Source organism: Oncorhynchus masou, chromosome 30 (genome assembly GCF_036934945.1).
Source record: "Oncorhynchus masou masou isolate Uvic2021 chromosome 30, UVic_Omas_1.1, whole genome shotgun sequence".
Classification (NCBI taxonomy): domain Eukaryota; kingdom Metazoa; phylum Chordata; class Actinopteri; order Salmoniformes; family Salmonidae; genus Oncorhynchus; species Oncorhynchus masou.
In genome coordinates, this window is record NC_088241.1 from 25475543 (window position 1) to 25496686 (window position 21144).

The following is a 21144-nucleotide window of genomic DNA, read 5'->3' on the forward strand; positions in this document are numbered from 1 at the left end:
CATACAGTGGGCGGAATCCCATCGGTCAATGTAGCAATGTGGTTGTTCCACACACGGGTCAAACAGGGGCTGCCACTGGGAGTCTGACATAATCAACGGTCATTTCTGCAAGTGTAGAAAGAAACAGGGTGCTGTAACGCATCGAAGCTTGGCAAAAGCGAATTTAGAAAATTATGTGCCACGCCTACATTTTCTTCCGGTGATGGAGGGAAAAGAGCAGAGATAATTGAACAGCATGTAGCTATTTTATTTTTTCTTCACTCATCGGATTAGAATCTGGGGTTACCTAATCTCTGTTAATCTGAACTAAATCTATCTAATTGTGGTAGAAAACTACACTCCCGCTGTTCTGGTGCACCACCAGAGACGCTTTGCGCATCAGTGGGTCTTTTTGGACACCGTGCCGCCAAAAGGAGATTATCAACTGATTCTCCAAGACGGATCATAAGTACAACAAGAGAGTATATCTGCACCAAATTCTCTTAAGAGTGAAAGTTAGGCTAATTGGAATCTGGAGACCAAATATCGCATTAAAACGCGCAGCAGCCGCTTTTCCAGAGATGAAGAACATTATGCATATTTTTCATGTTGCAACAACATACCGCTTTATGGTGGGGTTGATATGATATGTGAGAGAGTTCTGGCCGGGGTGTTCTAAACATGTTCTGGGAGTAATGTGCGCGCCATCCAATGGCAGCATCTGTTCCACACCACAGCGTCAGCGCGTCATCAGTTCCCATTTACGAAACGAGTTTTATTAAATGAGGACATGTGAGGGGATCTGAGAGTAAGAAAAGGAGATTGGAGATAGACTGACTACATGTTAGAAATACTAGTAGCGAGCGATACGTGTGTTACAATTATTTATCAAGTGGACAACAACAGACTGATGCTGGACTGTGCAATGTCTGGAAGTGTGTCGCTTTTTTAAAAGACACATGCGACCCGATTTTAAAAAAAGTATTGCAATTGAATTCGGAATCGTTTGTGTGTGACTGTGAATGGATTTGCATTTGCCAGCCTATTCCGTGAAGACTGGAATATTTAATAATTTGCGATAATCACACATCATCGATTGTCTGTGCTGTCTGCACAATCCTGTTGATTTAAAATTATTATTGTCTAATGTTTTTTCGGATCCTTTCGACGGCTCTCTGCATCTCTATTCTCGTTATATGAGGTATCATCTGTTGCTGCAGCCGGATGAACTGACACTGTCATGCATTTGGATTGACTCTAGCTGCTGGAGATGTAGGCAATTCACAATTCCCCCAATTGAACATGTTTTATTTCAGGTAAAATGGGAGAACGATTATTGTTACTATTATTGCTACTCTTATCGTTACATGCGGGTCGGTGATAGCCCACTGCAGACGAGCCATTCAAAATCATCCATCTCCACAGCAGCCGGCTTCTCAGAGATTTGATCGTTACTTTATTGAATCAGACTGTAATATCCTCGTCACGAGACGGATTTCGGCTTGAAGTAGGCCTAGTATTGGAGACAATACCGGAATAGTGGAGGTATTGTATTTCTTTCTAACCCGGTTATTCCTTCACAACTAAGGATAAATGTTGATGATGGAGGACGACGAATTGGCTCATCAGGTTGATATCGATTCGGATTTCGAGCCGCAAAGCCGGCCTCGCTCGTGCACTTGGCCACTGCCTTGTCCGGAGGATTTCCCCGAAGTGCAGGAGGTCAATGGGGGTCTTCCACTGACCACCATCAAGGTGGAACCAGATGACAATCTAGCCGTTTCAGCGTGCAGAGCGGGGAGAATGGGTGGCACGCCGACGGAGCTGAAGCATCCAGCAGTCGCCCCGGCTCCCATCCGGGCGACGCACCCATGCTTGGCCAGCGCGGCACTTGATGTGACTGGACAATTGCGCAAAGCCAAATCCTCGCGGCGGAACGCATGGGGTAACCAGTCGTACGCGGACCTTATCACACGAGCCATTGAAAGCACCCCTGAAAAAAGACTCACGCTTTCACAGGTCTATGATTGGATGGTCCGCTATGTTCCCTATTTCAAGGATAAGGGCGACAGTAATAGTTCAGCTGGATGGAAGGTAAGCGCATGTCTAACAATTGTTATAATATGAAATAATTTATGTCGATATTAAACACACAGAAGTCTCAGCCAAGGCAACATTGGGTATGCTATTCCTGGGCTATAGGCTACATTATTGCACATGTAGTGTATATTACATTGCCACATGTCACACTTTAGGGTCGTTACGCATGAATGGTGCCATGTAATTATCCCTCGCGTCAATGGCACTGATCAATAAATGACTGTAGCCTACCATTGACAGCAACATGGAATGGAGCTGGGTAGAGGTTGGAAAAGCACGGTGCATATACCTCCATAATTCCATCTTTGGTTTGGCTACGTGTATACAGTAAATGAGTAACCGCCCCCATTCCACAGCCTATGATCATGAAAATGCACACATGGCATGCATTTTTATATTGGTTCCTTTGGTTTCACTCCTCTCTCTCTCCTTTTTTTTCTCTCTCTCTCACACTATCTCCATGTGTGTGAGACAGAGAAATAGGCCCTAGACAGAGGCATATAGCCAATTAAATATATATTTTCACTTCAAATATTTGTTCTACACCTACTTTATACTCTCTTTTTAAGGTGTCACTTGCGAGAGTTGTAGCTGGTCAGCTGTCAATGGTGTAAATACCCACTGGGCACTTGGTTGAATCAATGTTGTTTCCATGTCATTTCAATTAAATTACATAGAACCAACATGGAATAGATGTTGAATTGACATCTGTGCCCAGGGGTTAGGCTATTCAAAAGGGGCTTTTCTCCAGACAGGCACTCTCACGCACGCACGCACACACACACACACACACACACACACACACACACACACACACACACTCTCTCTCTCTCTCTCTCTCTCTCTCTCTCTCTCTCTCTCTCTCTCTCTCTCTCTCTCTCTCTCTCTCTCTCTCTCTCTCTCTCATCTCTCACTCTCACACAGACACACACACACACTCACACACACACACACACACACACACACACACACACACACACACACACACACACACACACACACACACACACACACACACACACACACACACACACACACACACACACACACACCTACCACCTGTCTCGCCACCAGCCTAGAGCAGCCTCTCCAGGATGTCTGCCCATTTTACTGTACCAGCCTCATTATAATACCGTCTCACTCCTATCGCTGTTCTTCATTAACACAAGCTAATGTTAAGAACATAAAATCCCAAAGTAACAAGGAAGGTTAGAGGCACAAGTGTGGCTGTTGATATTGTAGGGCCAGACTTAATCTTGAGGGCCAGACTTAATGAGGTCACAGGTGGGAGACTTTTATAAACCCACACCACAACACTTGTCCAGGTAGAAGAACCCTTTATGGTTCCAGATAGAATGTTTTCACCCAACGAAGAACACTTTTGGAATCCTTTCTTTCACAGACACAAGGTTCCAAAGAAACATTTTGTATGATAAAGGTTCCAAAAGGTTCCATGTAGAACCCTCGTCCCTGAAGATCAGAAGAACCCTTTTAGAACCTTTGTGAAATTCACAGCAGTTTGAACCGTTGTCGTGCATGCAGTGGGATTGACTTTACTATCCCTCCCCTCTTCGCTGTCAGTCATTCCTGTTGGTTCCCTCCTAAGAGGCTGTTTTGAAAGCTATGTGTGATCGTATCAAATCAATATTTATTGGTCGTGCACCCATATTTTGCAGGTGCAGCCAAATGCTTGTGTTTCCAACTCCCACAGTGAAGTAATACCTAACAATCCCAAAAAAATAGGAAATATCAGGACGAACAATGTCAGAGTCCGGAATATACACTGAGTTTACAAAACATTAAGAACACCTGCTCTTTCCATGACATAGACAGACTAGGTGAATCCATGTGAAGCTATGATCCCTTATTGATATCACCTGTAGATGAGGATGAGGAGACAGGTTAAAGAAGGATTTTTAAGCCTTGAGACAATTGAGACATGGATTGTGTATGTGTGCCATTCAGAGAGTGAATGGGCAAGGCAAAATATTTAAGTGCCTTTGAACGGGGTATGGTAGTAGTTATGGTAGCACCGAGTGTGTCAAGAACTGCAATGCTGCTGGGTTTTTCACACTCAACAGTTTCCCGTGTGTATCAAGAAGGATCCACCACCCAAATAACATCCAGCCAACTTCATACAACTGTGGGAAGCATTGGAGTCAACATGGGCCAGCATCCCTGTGGAACACTTTCGACACCTCGTAGAGTCCATGCCCCGACGAATTGAGGCTGTTCTGAGGGCAAAAAAAGGTGCAATCAATATTAGGAAGGTGTTCCTAACGTTTTGTACACTCAGTGTATATTTATATGATGGCGTGTATAGACATATTATTATTATAGTACTTTGTTTTACCTTTATTTAACTAGACAGGTCAGTTAAGAACAAATTCTTACTTTCAATGACTAGTCCAACGCTCTAACCACTAGGCTACCTGCCGCCCCATTATGGACAGTAAATGAATAGAACAGGTGTATACAGTATATACATAAAAACACATCCACTGTACATGTAGGCTATGTTGTGATGGCTTTACCTTCACAATTTAACGGTGAGATCCTCCAAAACATATGAGAAAATCGTCAGGGCTAGTTTGATTGCTTACTACTTATTGTGAATCGACATGGTTAGGGCAGGGTATCACAAGGGGCGTGCTAAGCAGGGCACAACGTTGTGGAGCGTTCCGATCTTATGTAGAACTAACATAGCTCTGTGACATGTAGAATCAGTAATAATGTGGGCTCTGTTCATGACATTGCAATATTCAACTAAGCTAGCCTTGAACACGAGCCCAAAAAGCAGCTTTGAAAGGACCACAGCTAGTAATCAACACCAGAACACGTAGACAGAGGATTCAGAAGTACACTGATACCACCCCATAAAAGAGTGAAAGTCGCACATGTCAGTTCATCACCTCTTTCACAACCAGGCTCATAGTAATGAACCAACACTTTATTGGTGTACATGTGAGAAATGCTTGGAGGCCTGGGGTTTTAAGTGTTTCTTTTCCATTTAAACCCGACTTGTATCTGTATGTCTCTCTTTGTGGAGTTCGGTCGTCTTCACATAAACACCTGTTGTAGTCTGGTTCTAAAAGAGGCCTTTGCGTGTGTCCCAAATGGTGCCCAATCCCATAAGGGCCCTAGTCAAAAGTGGTGCACTACATAGGGAGCAGGGTGCACTTAGGTAGTCACGAGTTGAGGAGTATGTCGAGTTCAGTCCTTTAGTCTGCTTAGCCTTAATCACCAAGCGCCTGACTGACTCTTAACTCTCTAAGTCCAGCCCATTTAAGTGAGCACTGCTAAGGTGTGTCTGCAGGTGGCTTAGCCCTTGTTATCCCCGCCCTGTACCTCGACGGCAGTGGCACCGCTAACAGACACTTTTTTTAAATTATGTACACAACAAATACACAACAAATACAACAAAAAAACTGAAATATACAAACAAGAGTACATAAACCTAACAGACAGGGGTATTACCTATCAAGATTAATTTTCAATTTGCTACATACTTTTATAGTGTGCATTGCTTTTTTGTTTTTACGTTTACTGCTTATTTCAAAAAATAATATTTCAATTCTATCTTAAATATTGTGAAGACGAGTTTGGTCTCTGCCCACTTCCTTTTATGGACAAAGAATCTTCCATGAAAGATAAACAAATGAACACTGAAAGTTAAATCAGGGTCCATATCATTTGGATCAAAATTAAAACGTAATATCAGAATCTTTCAAATTAACATTAATAGTTGTTTATTTTAAAATAAAATCTTTTAACTCACACCAAAATCTTCTGACATAAGAACAGTCCCAAAATAATTGATCAATAGTCTCTGGGTCACAACCACAAAATACACATTTGTTATCAATAGCTATTTTAAACCTCTGTATAATAAAGGTATTTACAGGGTCGATTCTATGAATGAGTTTGTATGATACTTCTTTCACCTTATTAGATATACAATATTTACCAGATAACAACAAAACGTTGTTCCAGTTCACTTGTCCTAGGGCTCCATTCCAGTACACTTGTCCTAGGGCTCCATTCCAGTTCACTTGTCCTAGGGCTCCATTCCAGTTCCCCTGGCCTAGGGGTCCATTCCAGTTCACTTGTCCTAGGGCTGCATTCCAGTTCACTTGTCCTAGGGCTCCATTCCAGTTCACTTGTCCTAGGGCTCCATTCCAGTTCACTTGTCCTAGGGCTCCATTCCAGTTTACTTGTCCTAGGGCTGCATTCCAGTTCACTTGTCCTAGGGCTCCATTCCAGTTCACTTGTCCTAGGGCTCCATTCCAGTTCACTTGTCCTAGGGCTCCATTCCAGTTCACTTGTCCTAGGGCTCCATTCCAGTTCACTTGTCCTAGGGCTGCATTCCAGTTCACTTGTCCTAGGGCTCCATTCCAGTTCACTTGTCCTAGGGCTCCATTCCAGTTCACTTGTCCTAGTGCTCCATTCCAGTTCACTTGTCCTAGGGCTGCATTCCAGTTCACTTGTCCTAGGGCTGCATTCCAGTTCACTTGTCCTAGGGCTGAATTCCAGTTCACTTGTCCTAGGGCTGCATTCAAGTACACTTGTCCTAGGGCTGCATTCCAGTACACTTGTCCTAGGGCTCCATTCCAGTACATTTTAGCAGAGGGAATAGTAACATATTGACATAGCTAACAGACTTTAACCGCTAAGCGACAGCCCAACTTTATCTTTAGCACTAGTGTCACCCAGTCAGCGAGCCCGACAGTTACGAAACGGGCAAATTAGGGGGTTTGACTCCCTGGAAGATTGAGAAAGTCTGAGGACCAGGGTTATTATGAACACAGGTTTATTATGAACGGTGCGAGGCGAGAGGCGCGGTCCGTCCCAGGTAATGAAGGTGTTTAGGAAAGTTGTTTTAAAGCAAGGCGTAATTGCAGTAATAGCCTTGGCCTGGTTTCATTGAGATACGTGGTAGGTAATGAAAACATACACTTAGAGGAAGCACTCGCGTACTCAGGCCTGAGGAGACAGTGTTTAACGCGACACAACCCCATCGTCCGTACAGCAGCCGTTTGTATGTAATAAAAACGTATGGTATAGTCAATAATCACTTTAAATGATGGACTGTGCAAGGGCTTAACGTCCAGTTGTTGGCCAACTGCTTTTGATGCGAATACTGTCGCAGACTCGCAGCACAGTCCAAATTATGAGTCAGTTGTTTGTAGATGCTATCTCCCACCCCGTACACATTCGCATACTTACACAATAATATCAGGCTCCCAAATTATCCGTAAGGTGCGTGCGAGTGTGAGAGTTGGATAAGATTTCTTGAATCATACGCTGCATTCCCATTTCAATCAAAAGGCGAAAGCATTTGATATGGGAACAAGTTTGTTATTTGTTTTGTTTGCGGGAGAAGGAAAAAAAGATAAAAGACAAAAATATTGGTAAGCCGCTGATGAAATGAAATGAAATGGTATGGTTTGCGGAGGATGGGGGGGGGGGTCGGGGTAAACCCAGAAGCACAGGCAGACGGCTATTAAGAGATGTCTGTATGTAGTAGTTCTAATCTGGTCCAAAAGCAGGTAGTCTTTTAAGCTTCCAGTTCCTCTCTCTCTTGGTCTGGAATGGACACCGGATTCCCTCTTGGTCCTAGACAGTGCTGGCAACAAACAACTGCTGACTATAAATACCTGCTCCTCTGACTTCTAGGAAGGCTGGAATCTGAGGCCCTGGCCTGAACCTAATCATCTCAATCGAGGAGGCTACTGTAGTGCGTGGGCTTTGTGGTGCTTTGTGGTGTTGGCCACGCACACGCACGTACGCAAACACACACAGGCATAGAAACGAACACACACGCGCGCACGTATGAGGGCAAGCATACGCAGGACATACACACACATGATGCTGAGAACACACAACACAGGGTCAACAGTGAGTGGTGGTGCTGTGTCTATGTGGGGGATACTGCAGGGGAAGCGTTTGTCTCATTCTGTAGACATGTGTGTTTGGCCCCTCTGATTGGTGTGACAGCGTGTCACTGCAGAGAATGGGGCACATCCTTGCTGCTGACTTCCCAATGTCTATAACGGTGTGTTTTAACTGTGCTTGTGTGTGTAATGCCTGCAGGTGCTACTATATTCATTTAGTTCAAGGAGGTTCAAAGGAGTGTGTGTGTGTGTGTGTGTGTGGGGGGGGGGGTGTCTCTGAATGGGTGTTGTTCTATGTGCTACTTAGGGTATATGTGTGTGTGTGTGTGTGTCGCACTGTGTGTGTCAGTGTGTGTGTAAGCTGCAGGCAGTCAGATGCCAAGGGATTGCGAGGCAGGTCGGAGCGAGTGCGTCAGTCTGACGGTCTAATCTGAAGTGACCAGACTGTTATTTATAATGTGTCTTTAGGTATCAAGCGGACCAAGAGGGCATAGGGTCAACCGCTAGCTAGTTGCTTGACAGAAATCAGCCAAATCAGAGAGAGTGGAGAGAAGAAAAGGGGGAAATAGAAAGAGACAGGAGGAGAGGGAGAGTGAAGACATCTGATTGAGTTTGGGCTGTTTGTTTGACATTTTGGAATGACAGGGTTGTAATCATTAGGCATCAAATTAACGAAAATGACTGAAACAGGGAGGGACTCATTCTAAGTTTCTGTTGTGAAACGTTGTAGAACATTTTCCGTTGCCTGCCCTAATGAACACGACCCTGGTGTCCGCTGACGATCACACAATCACATTACAGTGTTACGATAGTCCTCACTCTTAAAGGGGATAAAGTCAATTGGATAATATCTGTTTAGTTATTGATTTCTACAAACGTGACACTGACATGTGTGCCAACGTCTGTGGAGAGATGTACAGACACTCACAGTGCTGTCAGTACACACAGGCCTTAGCAGAAGAGGGAGAGAAACACTCAAGTTGGGAAATAAGTGGGATATGGCTGTCTCTGTGTGTGAGAGGGTATGTCTATGACTTTGTGTGTAAAAGCTTAGCACAGAAAGGAGACTGATAACTTTTGATTGTGTGTGTGAGTTTGTGCGTGAGTGTGTGCGCGTGAGTGTGTGTGTTTGTGTGTGTGCGTCCGTCCGTGTTGCGGGTGGGTAGTCTGAGGGTGCAAGACTGGAAACCATCCTAGACTTCAGCTGATTCATATTTTATCCTCTCTTTTGGCTCAGGGGAATTGTGTAACTTAAAAGAGACAGAGAGTGATGCACACAATGAGAGCACAGATGATACAATCTGGATAGATTTATGATGTCTGATTATGAACACCTTATACAGTATCTCTCTCTTGGCACACACTCTCTGTTATGTACATGCATGCACACACCAGCCAGGTCACTCCAGATCCAAGGCGACATTTGACATTCGTCCAGGTCCCCATGACGTCGGGAGATGCTTTCAAAACCATCCAATAGGGGCAATGGTGAGCGCTATTACCATCAAGTAGGCTTGTGACTTGCTCGCGAGCAACGAGGGTCGCGTGTTCAATCACAGTACTCGGCACTAGGGTTGGGAATATTTGGACAATATTCAGAGGTGGAAACTTTCCGTGGTAATTAACGGGAATATATGGGAATTAATATTAATTCCTTTTAAATGTAGATGTTTTTTTGCATTGGATATATTTACCATATCATAAAGAGACAGAAACATACACTTTTTACATTATCATAAGTAGACATAATTGCAAATGATTAAACCCTTCCAATAGAAATAAAACTAATTTTTTAGTTACGAATTGAACTTCAATTAAATGAGTTGATTCTTCACATGGGATGATTTCACTGAAACACAAAAGAAAGGGAATATTGATTTATCCCCAATGATCCATCGCATCTCCCAAAAACGTTTTCAACATGATAGTCTAGAAACTAAAGCTTTGGTTGTCTTCCTCTCAGGCTTCCATGTCTTCTCCCCGGACCTCCTCAATGTCCACCTTTTGAACATCAGTCTTTGAGGCCTCATCTTCACTGTTATTTTCCAACCTTGTTGAGGATGGCTCGTTATCAGGCTCAAACAGCCTAACATTTTCCCTGATGGCCACCAATTTTTCAATCCTTGTATTGGTCAGCCTGTTGCGTGCTTTGGTGTGTGTGTGTTCCCAAACAAGGACCAGTTGCACTCTGAGGCAGCTGATGTTGGTGGGATTTGGAGGATGATGGAGGTAACAGGGGAAAGAGCCTCAGATCCACAAAGTCCCTTCCACCAGGTGGCTGATGAGATATGTTGGCATGACTGCCATATTGCATCTCCATCCCAAAGCCCTTGCATGGAAGTGTACTTCGCCAGACTGCCAAGAACCTTGCCCTCATCCAGGCCAAGGTGGCGAGACATGGTAGTGATGACACCATAGGCCTTGTTGACCTCTGTACCAGACAGGATGATCTTGCCAGCATACTTGTGGTCCAACATGTATGCTGCAGCGTGTATGGGCTTCAGGCAGAAGTCTTCACGCTTTTTGATTATTTCAGAACTGCAAATTCCTCTGCTTGGAGCAACAGTGAAGTAGGCAGGGCAGTACGGATTTCTTCTCTTACATCTGTAAGCAGAGTCTGAACATCAGACAGGATGGAATTGTCTCCCTCAATCCGTGCAATGGCTACTGCTATAGGTTTCAGGAGTTTCAGGCTGCTTACCACTCTCTCCCAAAATACTTCATCCAGGAGGATCCTCTTAATGGGACTGTCCATATCGGCAGACTGATATGGTCGTTTCTTGGAGAGTCTCCTTCCCCTCCAGGAGACTGTCAAACATGATGACAACGCCACCCCAACGGGTGTTGCTGGGCAGCTTCAATGTGGTGCTCTTATTCTTCTCACTTTGCTTGGTTAGGTAGATTGCTGTTATAACTTGATGATCCTTCACATACCTAACCATTTCCTTGACTCCCCTGTAGAGTGAATCCATTGTTTTCAGTGCCATGATGTTATGGAGGAGCAGATTCAATGCATGAGCCGCACAGCCAATGGGTGTGATGTGAGGGTATGACCGAGTAGCCTTCATGTTCGCAGCATTGTCTGTCGCCAGTGCAAATATCTTCTGTGGTCCAAGGTCATTGATGACTGCCTTCAGCTCATCTGCAATGTAGATACCAGTGTGTCTGTTGTCCCTTGTGTCTGTGCTCTTGTATAATACTGGTTGAGGGGTGGAGATTGTGTAGTTAATTATTCCTTGCACACAAACATTCGATCACCCATCAGAGATGATTGCAATACAGTCTGCTTTTTCTGTGATATGCTTGATCTTTACTTAAACTCTGTTTTACTCTGCATCCAGCAAATGAGTAGATAAAGCATGTCTGGTTGGAGGGGTGTATGCTGGTCAAAGGACATTCAGAAATCTCTTCCAATACATATTGTCTGTGAGCATCAAGGTGAACCAGGTGCATACACAGCTTGAGCAAGACATTCATCAGCATTTCTCTGACTACATTCCTCCCATGAGTCAAAAAAACTTCTGATTCCAGGAGGACCATGAGCTGTTGCTATCGATAACTTGTCTGATTCATAATTGTCACCTCGAATAGAAGTAGAGGGACTTTTGTCAGATGTTGCTTGTTGTGAGCGCTGAGGGAACTTTATGCACTTGGCCAGACGATTCTGCATCTTTGTTGCATTCTTCACATATGATTTGGCACAGTTTTTGCAAATGTGCACAGCTTTTCCTTCTACATTAGCTGCTGTGTAATTTGCCCGTGGCATTTTCCTGTAAAGATTAGAAAAAAATGAGTAAAGAAAACCTATTACTATTCCATGTACAGATAAATAGTTAAGCAGTTAGATTAAACAACTCCTTTGTAAGATACATGTTTTAAAATGAAATATGTATGGAAATATGTATGGAAACAGGTGGATTAACTCCTCAGGTAGCAGGCTCAAACAAGCTAAAACCACATGGTAGTAAAAACTAACTAGCAGAAATTGTTGTATACACTTTGCTGTAGGCTACTAATTACTAGTGAACAAAACATAATGTATGTCAAATAAAATAAAATATATTCACCCCACCCAGTATTGTAATCACAATTTACCAGAACGTATGTAGTCCTTGGCTCAGACAGTGTCATAATGTGGGCTCAATAGTATCTCATTAGTGTGCAAGATCTTGAGAATCAGCTGTACATGTGATGGAAAAGTGCACTGCACATGTGAGGGAAGAATGCACTGTGAATGCAGAGGGTTTTGAATTGGGGATAGTTTATCCAAAATATGCAACAAGACCTAGAATTGCCTTAAGTGTATCCCACAAAAATGTTAACTGTTATAAGCTAACTTTTTTGATGAATTTAAGCAAAATTTCCCAAATTCCCCGGAAGGTTTCCGATCCTTTGCAACCCTACTAGGCCCTCAATTTGAACACTATCCCAAACCTTAACTGTATCATTCAAAATATGTTGGAAATGGCACTCTATTCCCTTCCTAGTGCACTACTTTTGACCAGGTCCCATAGAGCTCTGATCAAAAGTAGTACACTATGTAGGGCATAGGTTGCCATTTGGGACGCAGCCCTAGTTACATAAGGGTCACTCACTTGGAGGGTTTCCATGTTGAGACTTACCACACTAAACCCCTTTTTCTCTAGTTTTCTCAGGCAGTGTTGTGAGTCAGGCTAGGTCTTTAGGACGTGGACTCTGCTCATTTCAAAATAAATACAAAATATGGCTCAGTGGATCGTCATTCCTGCAGCGTCTCATCATCACCCTCTGACTGGGCTGGCTCCTACCATGCATACCTACATGCGCGCAAACACACACACTATCCCTGTGCCTTGGAGCACCACCCATGGAAGAACACTGTGTTCTTGGTGGTGAGGCCTGTGGGGTGGGGTGGGGGTATGATGAGAGGGAAAAGTATTGTAGATGTGGTAGTTTTCTTTGTTTTGAAACTTGCTGGACTTATGGCGGATTGGCTCTTTGGGGAGGTGTGGCATTGTTTGGTAAGAGTCAAATGCTTTTGCTGATGCCTTTTACAGCCTGGGACTTGGTGTGCCGAGGCACTTTATGAGTTTGGAACGTCCACAGTCAAGGGAAGGAAGGGGGGAGGGGGGTTCTTTTCTCAGCATTGGGCCAATGTTGGATCCTCTGAGAAAGCACATCTCTTTCTACATTTCTCTCTCTACCCTGCCAGGGTTGGATGGGGAAGTAAAGAGGGAAGAGGGGGAGGCCTGCTCTCTGTATACATCATGATCCAACCATCCAGCTAACTGACTGGGTGCACAATGAGTTATCGGCAGGCATCTGCAACTAGGCCTATATTCCAATGAAACAACAAGTAGAAAGAGACACTGAGAGTGCTAGTCCTTTCGGTGGTTTTGTATTGTGCCCAATAAAAGCTGGATGTGGATGTGGTCAGTCCCTCAGCTCTATTTTCATCCCAAACCAAATATTTATCCTTCCACTTGGCTTGGGTTCGCACACCAAAAGGCTTTGTTTTGGAGGATTTGGTGAATGTAGATGTGTGTGTGTGTTGTGTGTGTACGTGAATGTGAAGGTGGTAAGACAACTCTTTGCACTGATATACAGAGTCCAGTCTAATTGACTTTTTTTGCAGTTTATTTGTGGTTATAGTTCCATTGTATGTGGTTCAGAGAATGTATGTATGTACATTGGGAGCCATCTTGTTTGTCCGTAGGACAAGAGTCCCAGTGGGAGTGACTCAAATATTAGCAACGATGTCCTTCAAGTCAATTTCAAGCTCCACATCAAGCTCTCTTCTGCTGAATTCAATCCAAATTGTAGTTGTAGCGGCAACGCACGCCTCCAACTCAATCATCAAGTTTGCAGACGACACAACAGTGGTAGGCTTGATTACCAACAACGACGAGACGGCCTACAGGGAGGAGGTGAGGGCCCTCGGAGTGTGGTGTCAGGACAATAACCTCACACTCAACGTCAACAAAACTAAGGAGATGATTGTGGACTTCAGGAAACAGCAGAGGGAACACCCCCCAATCCACATCGATGGAACAGTAGTGGAGAGGGTAGTAAGTTTTAAGTTCCTCGGCATACACATCACAGACAAACTGAATTTGTCCACTCACACAGACAGCATCGTGAAGAAGGCACAGCAGCGCCTCTTCAACCTCAGGAGGCTGAAGAAATTCGGCTTGTCACCAAAAGCACTCACAAACTTCTACAGATGCACAATCGAGAGCATCCTGGCGGGCTGTATCACCGCCTGGTACGGCAACTGCTCCGCCCACAACCGTAAGGCTCTCCAGAGGGTAGTGAGGTCTGCACAACGTATCACCGGGGGCAAACTACCTGCCCTCCAGGACACCTACACCACCCGATGTTACAGGAAGGCCATAAAGATCATCAAGGACAACACCCACCCGAGCCACTGCCTGTTCACCCCGCTATCACCCAGAAGGCGAGGTCAGTACAGGTGCATCAAAGCTGGGACCAAGAGACTGAAAAACAGCTTCTATCTCAAGGCCATCAGACTGTTAAACAGCAACCACTAACATTGAGTGGCTGCTGCCAACACACTGACTCAACTCCAGCCACTTCAATAATGGGAATTGATGGGAAAGGATGTAAAATATATCACTAGCCACTTTAAACAATGCTACCTAATATAATGTTTACATACCCTACATTATTCATCTCATATGTATACGTATATACTGTACTCTATCATCTACTGCATCCTTATGTAATACATGCATCACTAGCCACTTTAACTATGCCACTTTGTTTACATACTCATCTCATATGTATATACTGTACTCGATACCATCTACTGTATCTTGCCTATGCTGCTCTGCACCATCACTCATTCATATCTTTATGTACATATTCTTTATCCCCTTACACTGTGTATAAGAAATTCGTTTTGGAATTGTTAGTTAGATTACTTGTTGGTTATTACTGCATTGTCGGAACTGGAAGCACAAGCATTTTACTACACTCGCATTAACATCTGCTAACCATGTGTATGTGACAAATAAAATTTGATTAGATTTTTTGATTTGATTTTGTCACGTGCGCAGAATACAACTGGTGTAGACTTTACTGTGAAATGCTTACGGACGAGCCCTTTGACTTGCGCGTGGGTTGGTTTGGGAGCTATTCATTTGGATATCCGTTCCCGTTCTTCTTTCTTTAACATGAAAAACAATACATTTTATTAATAGAGCCCATTTCACTACATGGATAAATCACAAAGGTCCACGCAGCAGCTGATAACATATTGCTATTGTGTTCAATGAAATGTTGCCGGTGCTTGGGAGTAACATGGTCTGTCTATGATTGAGTCGGTGAGCTTGAGTCTGTGGATACATGCGTGGCTCTGTACATGTGTGTCTGTTTGGGTGAGTGTCAATGTGTTTTATGCAGTGGATGGCTGCTGAAGGGAGGGTGGCTCTTAATAATGGCTGGAACTGCACAAATGGAATGGCAGCAAACACATAGAAACCATGTGTTTGATATCTTTCCACTCGTTCCGCTCCAGCCATTACCACGAGCCCGTCCTCCCCAATTAAGGTGCCACCAACCTCCTGTGGTATTATGTATATGTGTGCACGTACTGTATACCTCGGTGTGTGTGCGCTTACATGCATGTGTCTGTGCTCACTCGTGTGTGTGTGTGTGTGTGTGTGTGTGTGTGTGTGTGTGTGTGTGTGTGTGTGTGTGTGTGTGTGTGTGTGTGTGTGTGTGTGTGTGTGTGTGTGTGTGTGTGTGTGTGTGAGAGAGAGAGAGCTCACATGCGTCTGATGAGCTCGGTGGGAGTTCAGTTCCCCGGGGGAACGGCTTCTCATTAATAATTCAGACGAGGCTCATTATCAAGGCAGTGCAGATTTCTCCCTGATTTCACCTTAATTGCAGGCAGCCTGCTCCACTCTGGCAAGGCAGCAGACCCACTGTGTATAGACTCCTAGCACAGCCCTCATATTCACTCTGCCTTCAGTAAACCTGGGTTTAAATACTTTGAAATTGTTCAAATACTTAGAGCGTTTGAGCTAGTCTGTCTGGAGTGCCAGATGGGCGATGTTTGGGGTTTTGTCATTTTGCTACTATTTCATTGGTGCCATTGTGTCAGGCAAGCTCGATCAAGCCCAGCTAAAGTATTTGAAATTATTTTGAATAGTATTTGAACCCAGGTTTGACTCTCTGCCTCCAATATTCACTCTAGCTGTCTCCTGTTCTCCTCCTGCCGTCATTTGTTTTAACCTTTATTTAACTAGGCAAGTCAGTTAAGAACACATTCTTATTTTCAATGACGGCCTAGGAACGGTGGGTTAACTGCCTTGTACAGTGGCAGAACGACAGATTTTTACCTTGTTAGCTCGGGGATTCAATCTTGCAACCTTACAGTTAACTAGTCCAACGCAATAACAACATTGCACTCCACGAGGAGCCTGCCTGTTACGCGAATGCAGTAAGAAGCCAATGTAAGTTGCTAGCTAGCATTAAACTTATCTTATAAAAAACAATCAATCAATCAATCATAATCACTAGTTAACTACACATGGTTGATGATATTACTAGTTTATCTAGCGTGTCCTGCGTTGCATATAATCGATGCGGTGCACATTCGCAAAAAAGGACTGTCGTTGCTCCAACGTGTACCTAACCATAAACATCAATACCTTTTTTTAAACCAATACACAAGTATATATTTTTAAAGCTGCATATTTAGTTAATATTGCCAACATGAATTTCTTTTAACGAGGTAGATTATGTCGCTTCTCTTGCAACAGAGTCAGGGTATATGCCTAGATTTTGGGCCGCCTTGCTCGTTGCGAACTGTGTGAAGACTATTTCTTCCTAACAAAGACAGCCAACTTCGCCAAACGGGGGATGATTTAACAAAAGTGCATTTGCAAAAAAGACTGTACCTAACCATAAACATCAATGCCTTTCTTAAAATCAATACACAGAAGTATATATTTTTAAACCTGCATATTTAGCTTAAAAAAATCCATGTTTGCAGGCAATATTAACCAGGTGAAATTATGTCACTTCTCTTGCGTTCATTGCACGCAGAGTCAGGGTATATGCAATGGTTTGGGCCGGCTGGCTCATTGAGAACTAATTTGCCAGAATGTTACGTAATTATGACATAACATTGAAGGTTGTACAATGTAACAGCAATATTTAGACTTATAATTAAGTCTATGATTTGATATTTGATAGAGCAGTCTGACTGAGCAATGGTAGGCAGCAGCAGGCTCATAAGCATTCATTCAAACAGCACTTTCGTGCATTTTGCCAGCAGCTCTTCGCAATGCTTCAAGCATTGCGCTGTTTATGACTTCAAGCCTATCCACTCCCGAGATTAGGCTGGTGTAACCGATGTGAAATGGCTAGATAGTTAGCGGGGTGCGCGCTAATAGCGTTTCAAACGTCACTCGCTCTGAGACTTGGAGTAGTTGTTCCCTTTGCTCTGCAAGGGCCGCAGCTTTGGTGGAGCGATGGATAATGATCCTTCGAGGTTGGCTGTTGTCAATGTGATCCCGGTTCGAGCCCAGGTAGGGGCAAGGAGAGGGACAGAAGCTATACTGTTGCACTGGCAATACTAAAGTGCCTATAAGAACATCCAATAGTTAAAGGAAAATTAAATACAAATGGTATAGAGAGAAATAGTCCTATAAATACTATATTAACTACAACCTAAAACCTCTTACCTTGGAATATTGAAGTCTCATGTTAGAAGGAATCACCAGCTTTCATATGTTGTCATGTTCTGAGCAAGGAACTTAAACATTAGCTTTTTTACATAGCACATATTGCACTTTTACTTTCTTCTCCAACACTTTGTTTTTGCATTATTTAAAATAAATTGAACATGTTTCTTTATTTATTTGAGGCTAAATTGATTTTATTGATATATTATATTAAGTTAAAATAAGTGTTCAATCAGTATTGTTGTTATTGTCATTATTACAAATAAATACAAAAAAAACGTCCGATTAATCGGTATCAGCATTTTTTTGGTCCTCCAATAATCGTATCGGTATTGAAAAATCATAATCGGTCGACCTCTACACTGTACACCTCCTCTTACTGTGCACGGAATGTCACAAACCTACTATTTACACTTACTTACAGATCAGATGAGCATTTCTATATTTCTCTAGCAACGTTTGTGGAATGTCATGCATTGTTATGATTGATTTAGTGATACATGCCTACAGTGTGTTGATGTTTAGAATGCTGACATTGTTTTATGTAAGGCAACTCGACCATGTGAGTTCCATTAAGGCTTTTTCCAGTCTTTATTGTTGTTATGATAAAACTATCTTGGTATTCATTGTACAGTGTGATGAAATTAGGTTTTCTGTAATGCAACACTGTCATTTACATAATGTACTCACGGATGGTTTTCTGTTCAGTCTTTTGTCCTTCTTTATGACTGTGTGGAGCGGAATCCCCATTGAGAACACCGAATGATGGCCATGAACCTGTCATATTTGCATTTGAATGATCCAACATTTGCTGACATGAGGGTGGTGTTGCTTTATACATTTTTTCAATGTTTATCATTTATTTAATAAATAAAGTAAGTAAGTAAGAAAAGGATGTTACATTAAAAAAACGTATGATTCTCTCTTCAGTCTACATACGGAGATGCTGTACACTGGAAGCCATATTTCTCTCAGAGCCACAAAAAAAATTAGCGCAGAAATTCTGGGTGGTCATGTTTCATAACTCCATTTTTTTGCATTCCCTGTATGCAGTGATTGATGAGGGAGAGAATGGGGAAAGAGAGAGGGAGGGAGAGAGAGTGAGTGAGGAAAGTAGAAGAGCAAGGAGGGGAGAGAGTAGAGGCTGGGTGGGTGACACTCCCATCTTTGGCCAGTTTGAGGGGGCGTGTCCCCATCTGTCCCACCCCTCTCAACCTGTCTGTCTGTCTGTCTGTCTGTCTGTCTGTCTGTCTGTCTGTCTGTCTGTCTGTCTGCCTGTCTGCCTGCCTGCCTGCGTGTCTGTGTGTATCTGGGCCATCCATCTATCAGTGTGTGTGTGCGTGTGTCTGGGTCTTCTATCAGTGTGTGTGTGAGCCGTCTATCAGCTTATCTAAGGTTCCCGCAGCCACGTGGCTCGACAGATAACCGCTCTAAAGGGGGATGAAGAGGGCTGTATCACAAAGGGAAATGTAGTTACCGTTGACAGAACCTTGACATATCGTTGACAGGGGATATGAGAGTGAAGAGGAGACCAGGGCTGAGAACCATTACAGTCTGCTTGTTATGCTAATGGTTACTGGCTATTCATGTACACCTGTATGTAGCCCACTTCCGCCTATGCAGTTGATGGATTTGGCTGTTGGTGGTCAGCTGTGTCACTGCAGGTACAAGTTGCCCTCAGAAACAGTTTTATGCACCTGGGGAGAAGGGCACAAATTGGATCTTGGATATGTATCTAAGCCCAACTTCAGCCTATGGTACTACATTGGGGTGCTGTTCACTGGGGGTAGGGGTATAGTTGCAAAAATCCCAAAATGTTTCCAAAGTTCGCTGTTTTTTCCTCTTTGAAGGATTCCTGGAATCGGCAGGGAATTAACTCTTGATGGAATTCCCCAACCTGGAATTCTTTTGAACAAAAAAAAAGAGACATTTTGGGGAATTTTCCAACCCAAGTCAGGACTGTAGCAGCAGGGGTGGTGAGGGAGGTTAGCGGTGGCCAGCAGGATTTGTGTGTCGGTGGGGATGATTGTAGGTGAGGACGCGGGGCCCAATGTTTAGAATTCTGACCGTATGAGGAGGGCTGAACACAGAGCCAGCAGATAGACCAGAATGAACCCAGCACGTCTGTCTCCCTCAGTTTCAGTCTCTCTGCATGCGTCTCTCTCTGTGTCTGTCTGTCTCGCTCAAATCAACAGCTGGAGACTTTACAGTGAAATCCTTACTTTCAAGCCCCTAACCAACAATGCAGTTTAAAAAATATGAATAAGAATAAGAAATAAAAGGAACACCTAATTAAAGAGCAGCAATAAAATAACTATAGTGGGACTATATACAGGGGGGTACCGGTACAGAGTCAATGTGCTTGGGCACCTGTTAGTCAAGGTAATTGAAGTAATATGTACATGTAGGTAGAGTTATTAAAGTGACTATGCATAGATAATAACAGAGAGTAGCAGCAGCGTAAAAGAGGGGGTGGGGGGGGGCAATGAAAATAGTCTGGGTAGCCATTTGATTAGATGTTCAGGAGTCTTATGGCTTTGGGGTAGAAGCTGTTTAGAAGCCTCTTGGACCAAGACTTGGCGCTCCAGTACTGCTTGCCGTGCGGTAGCAGAGAGAACAGTCTATGACTAGGATGGCTGGAGTCTTTGACCATTTTTAGGGCCTTCCTCTGTCACCGCCTGGTATAGAGGTCCTGGATGGTAGGAAGCTTAGCCCCAGTGATGTACTGCCGTTCGCACTACCCTCTAAAGTGCCTTGTGGTTGGAGGCCGAGCAGTTACCAGGCAGTGATGCAACCAGTCAGTATGCGCTCAATGGTGCAGCTCTAGAACCTTTTGAGGATCTGAGGACCCATGCCAAATCTTTTCAGTCTTCTGAGGGGGAATAGGTTTTGTCGTACCCTCTTCACGACTGTCTTGGTTGCTTGGACCATGTTAGTTTGTTGGTGATGTGGACACCAAGGAACTTGAAGCTCTCAACCTGCTCCACTACAGCCCCGTCGATGAGAATGGGGCGTGCTCGGTCCTCCTTTTCCTGTAGTCCACAATCATCTCCATTGTCTTGATCAGGTTGAGGGAGAGGTTTTTTTCTCTCTCTCTCTGTCTCCATCTCCCTGTGTTTCTCTCTCTAGCTATTTTCTACCACTCCTTTTGACTCCCTTTCTCTCGTATTTTGGGCTTTTCTTCTCTCACACACCCAGTTCTTGTCACTCAATCCCTTCACTTCCCTCCTCTCTTGCTCTATTTCACACTTTCAGTCACTTTCATTCCTTCTCTCAAAAGTACCACCTTTTACCACTCATTTCGCCATCCCTCATTTATTCCCTCTCCTTTCATCCTCTTTTGATGTCCTGTTTCGTCTCTCCTTCCTTCTCTCCTTCAGTCATTCTTTTATTACTAAAACTAGCGTGATATAAACGCCTCTCTTTTCTTCTCCCGAAATGTCGGTCTTAGAGTTGTCTCTGGTCTCTGTCTGTAT

General features: G+C 43.7%; 1 protein-coding gene across 1 annotated transcript in view; it reads left to right on the forward strand.

Annotated features, from left to right (window-relative positions):
* Positions 1-542: 542 nt before the first annotated feature.
* Positions 543-21144, forward strand: part of LOC135522426 (forkhead box protein O6-like) — a 37767-nt gene continuing 17165 nt past the window's right edge. The window contains exon 1 of the mRNA XM_064948658.1: positions 543-2073. Coding sequence (XP_064804730.1) covers positions 1573-2073 — 501 coding nt within the window. The 5' untranslated portion in view covers positions 543-1572. The remainder of the gene's footprint in view (positions 2074-21144) is intronic.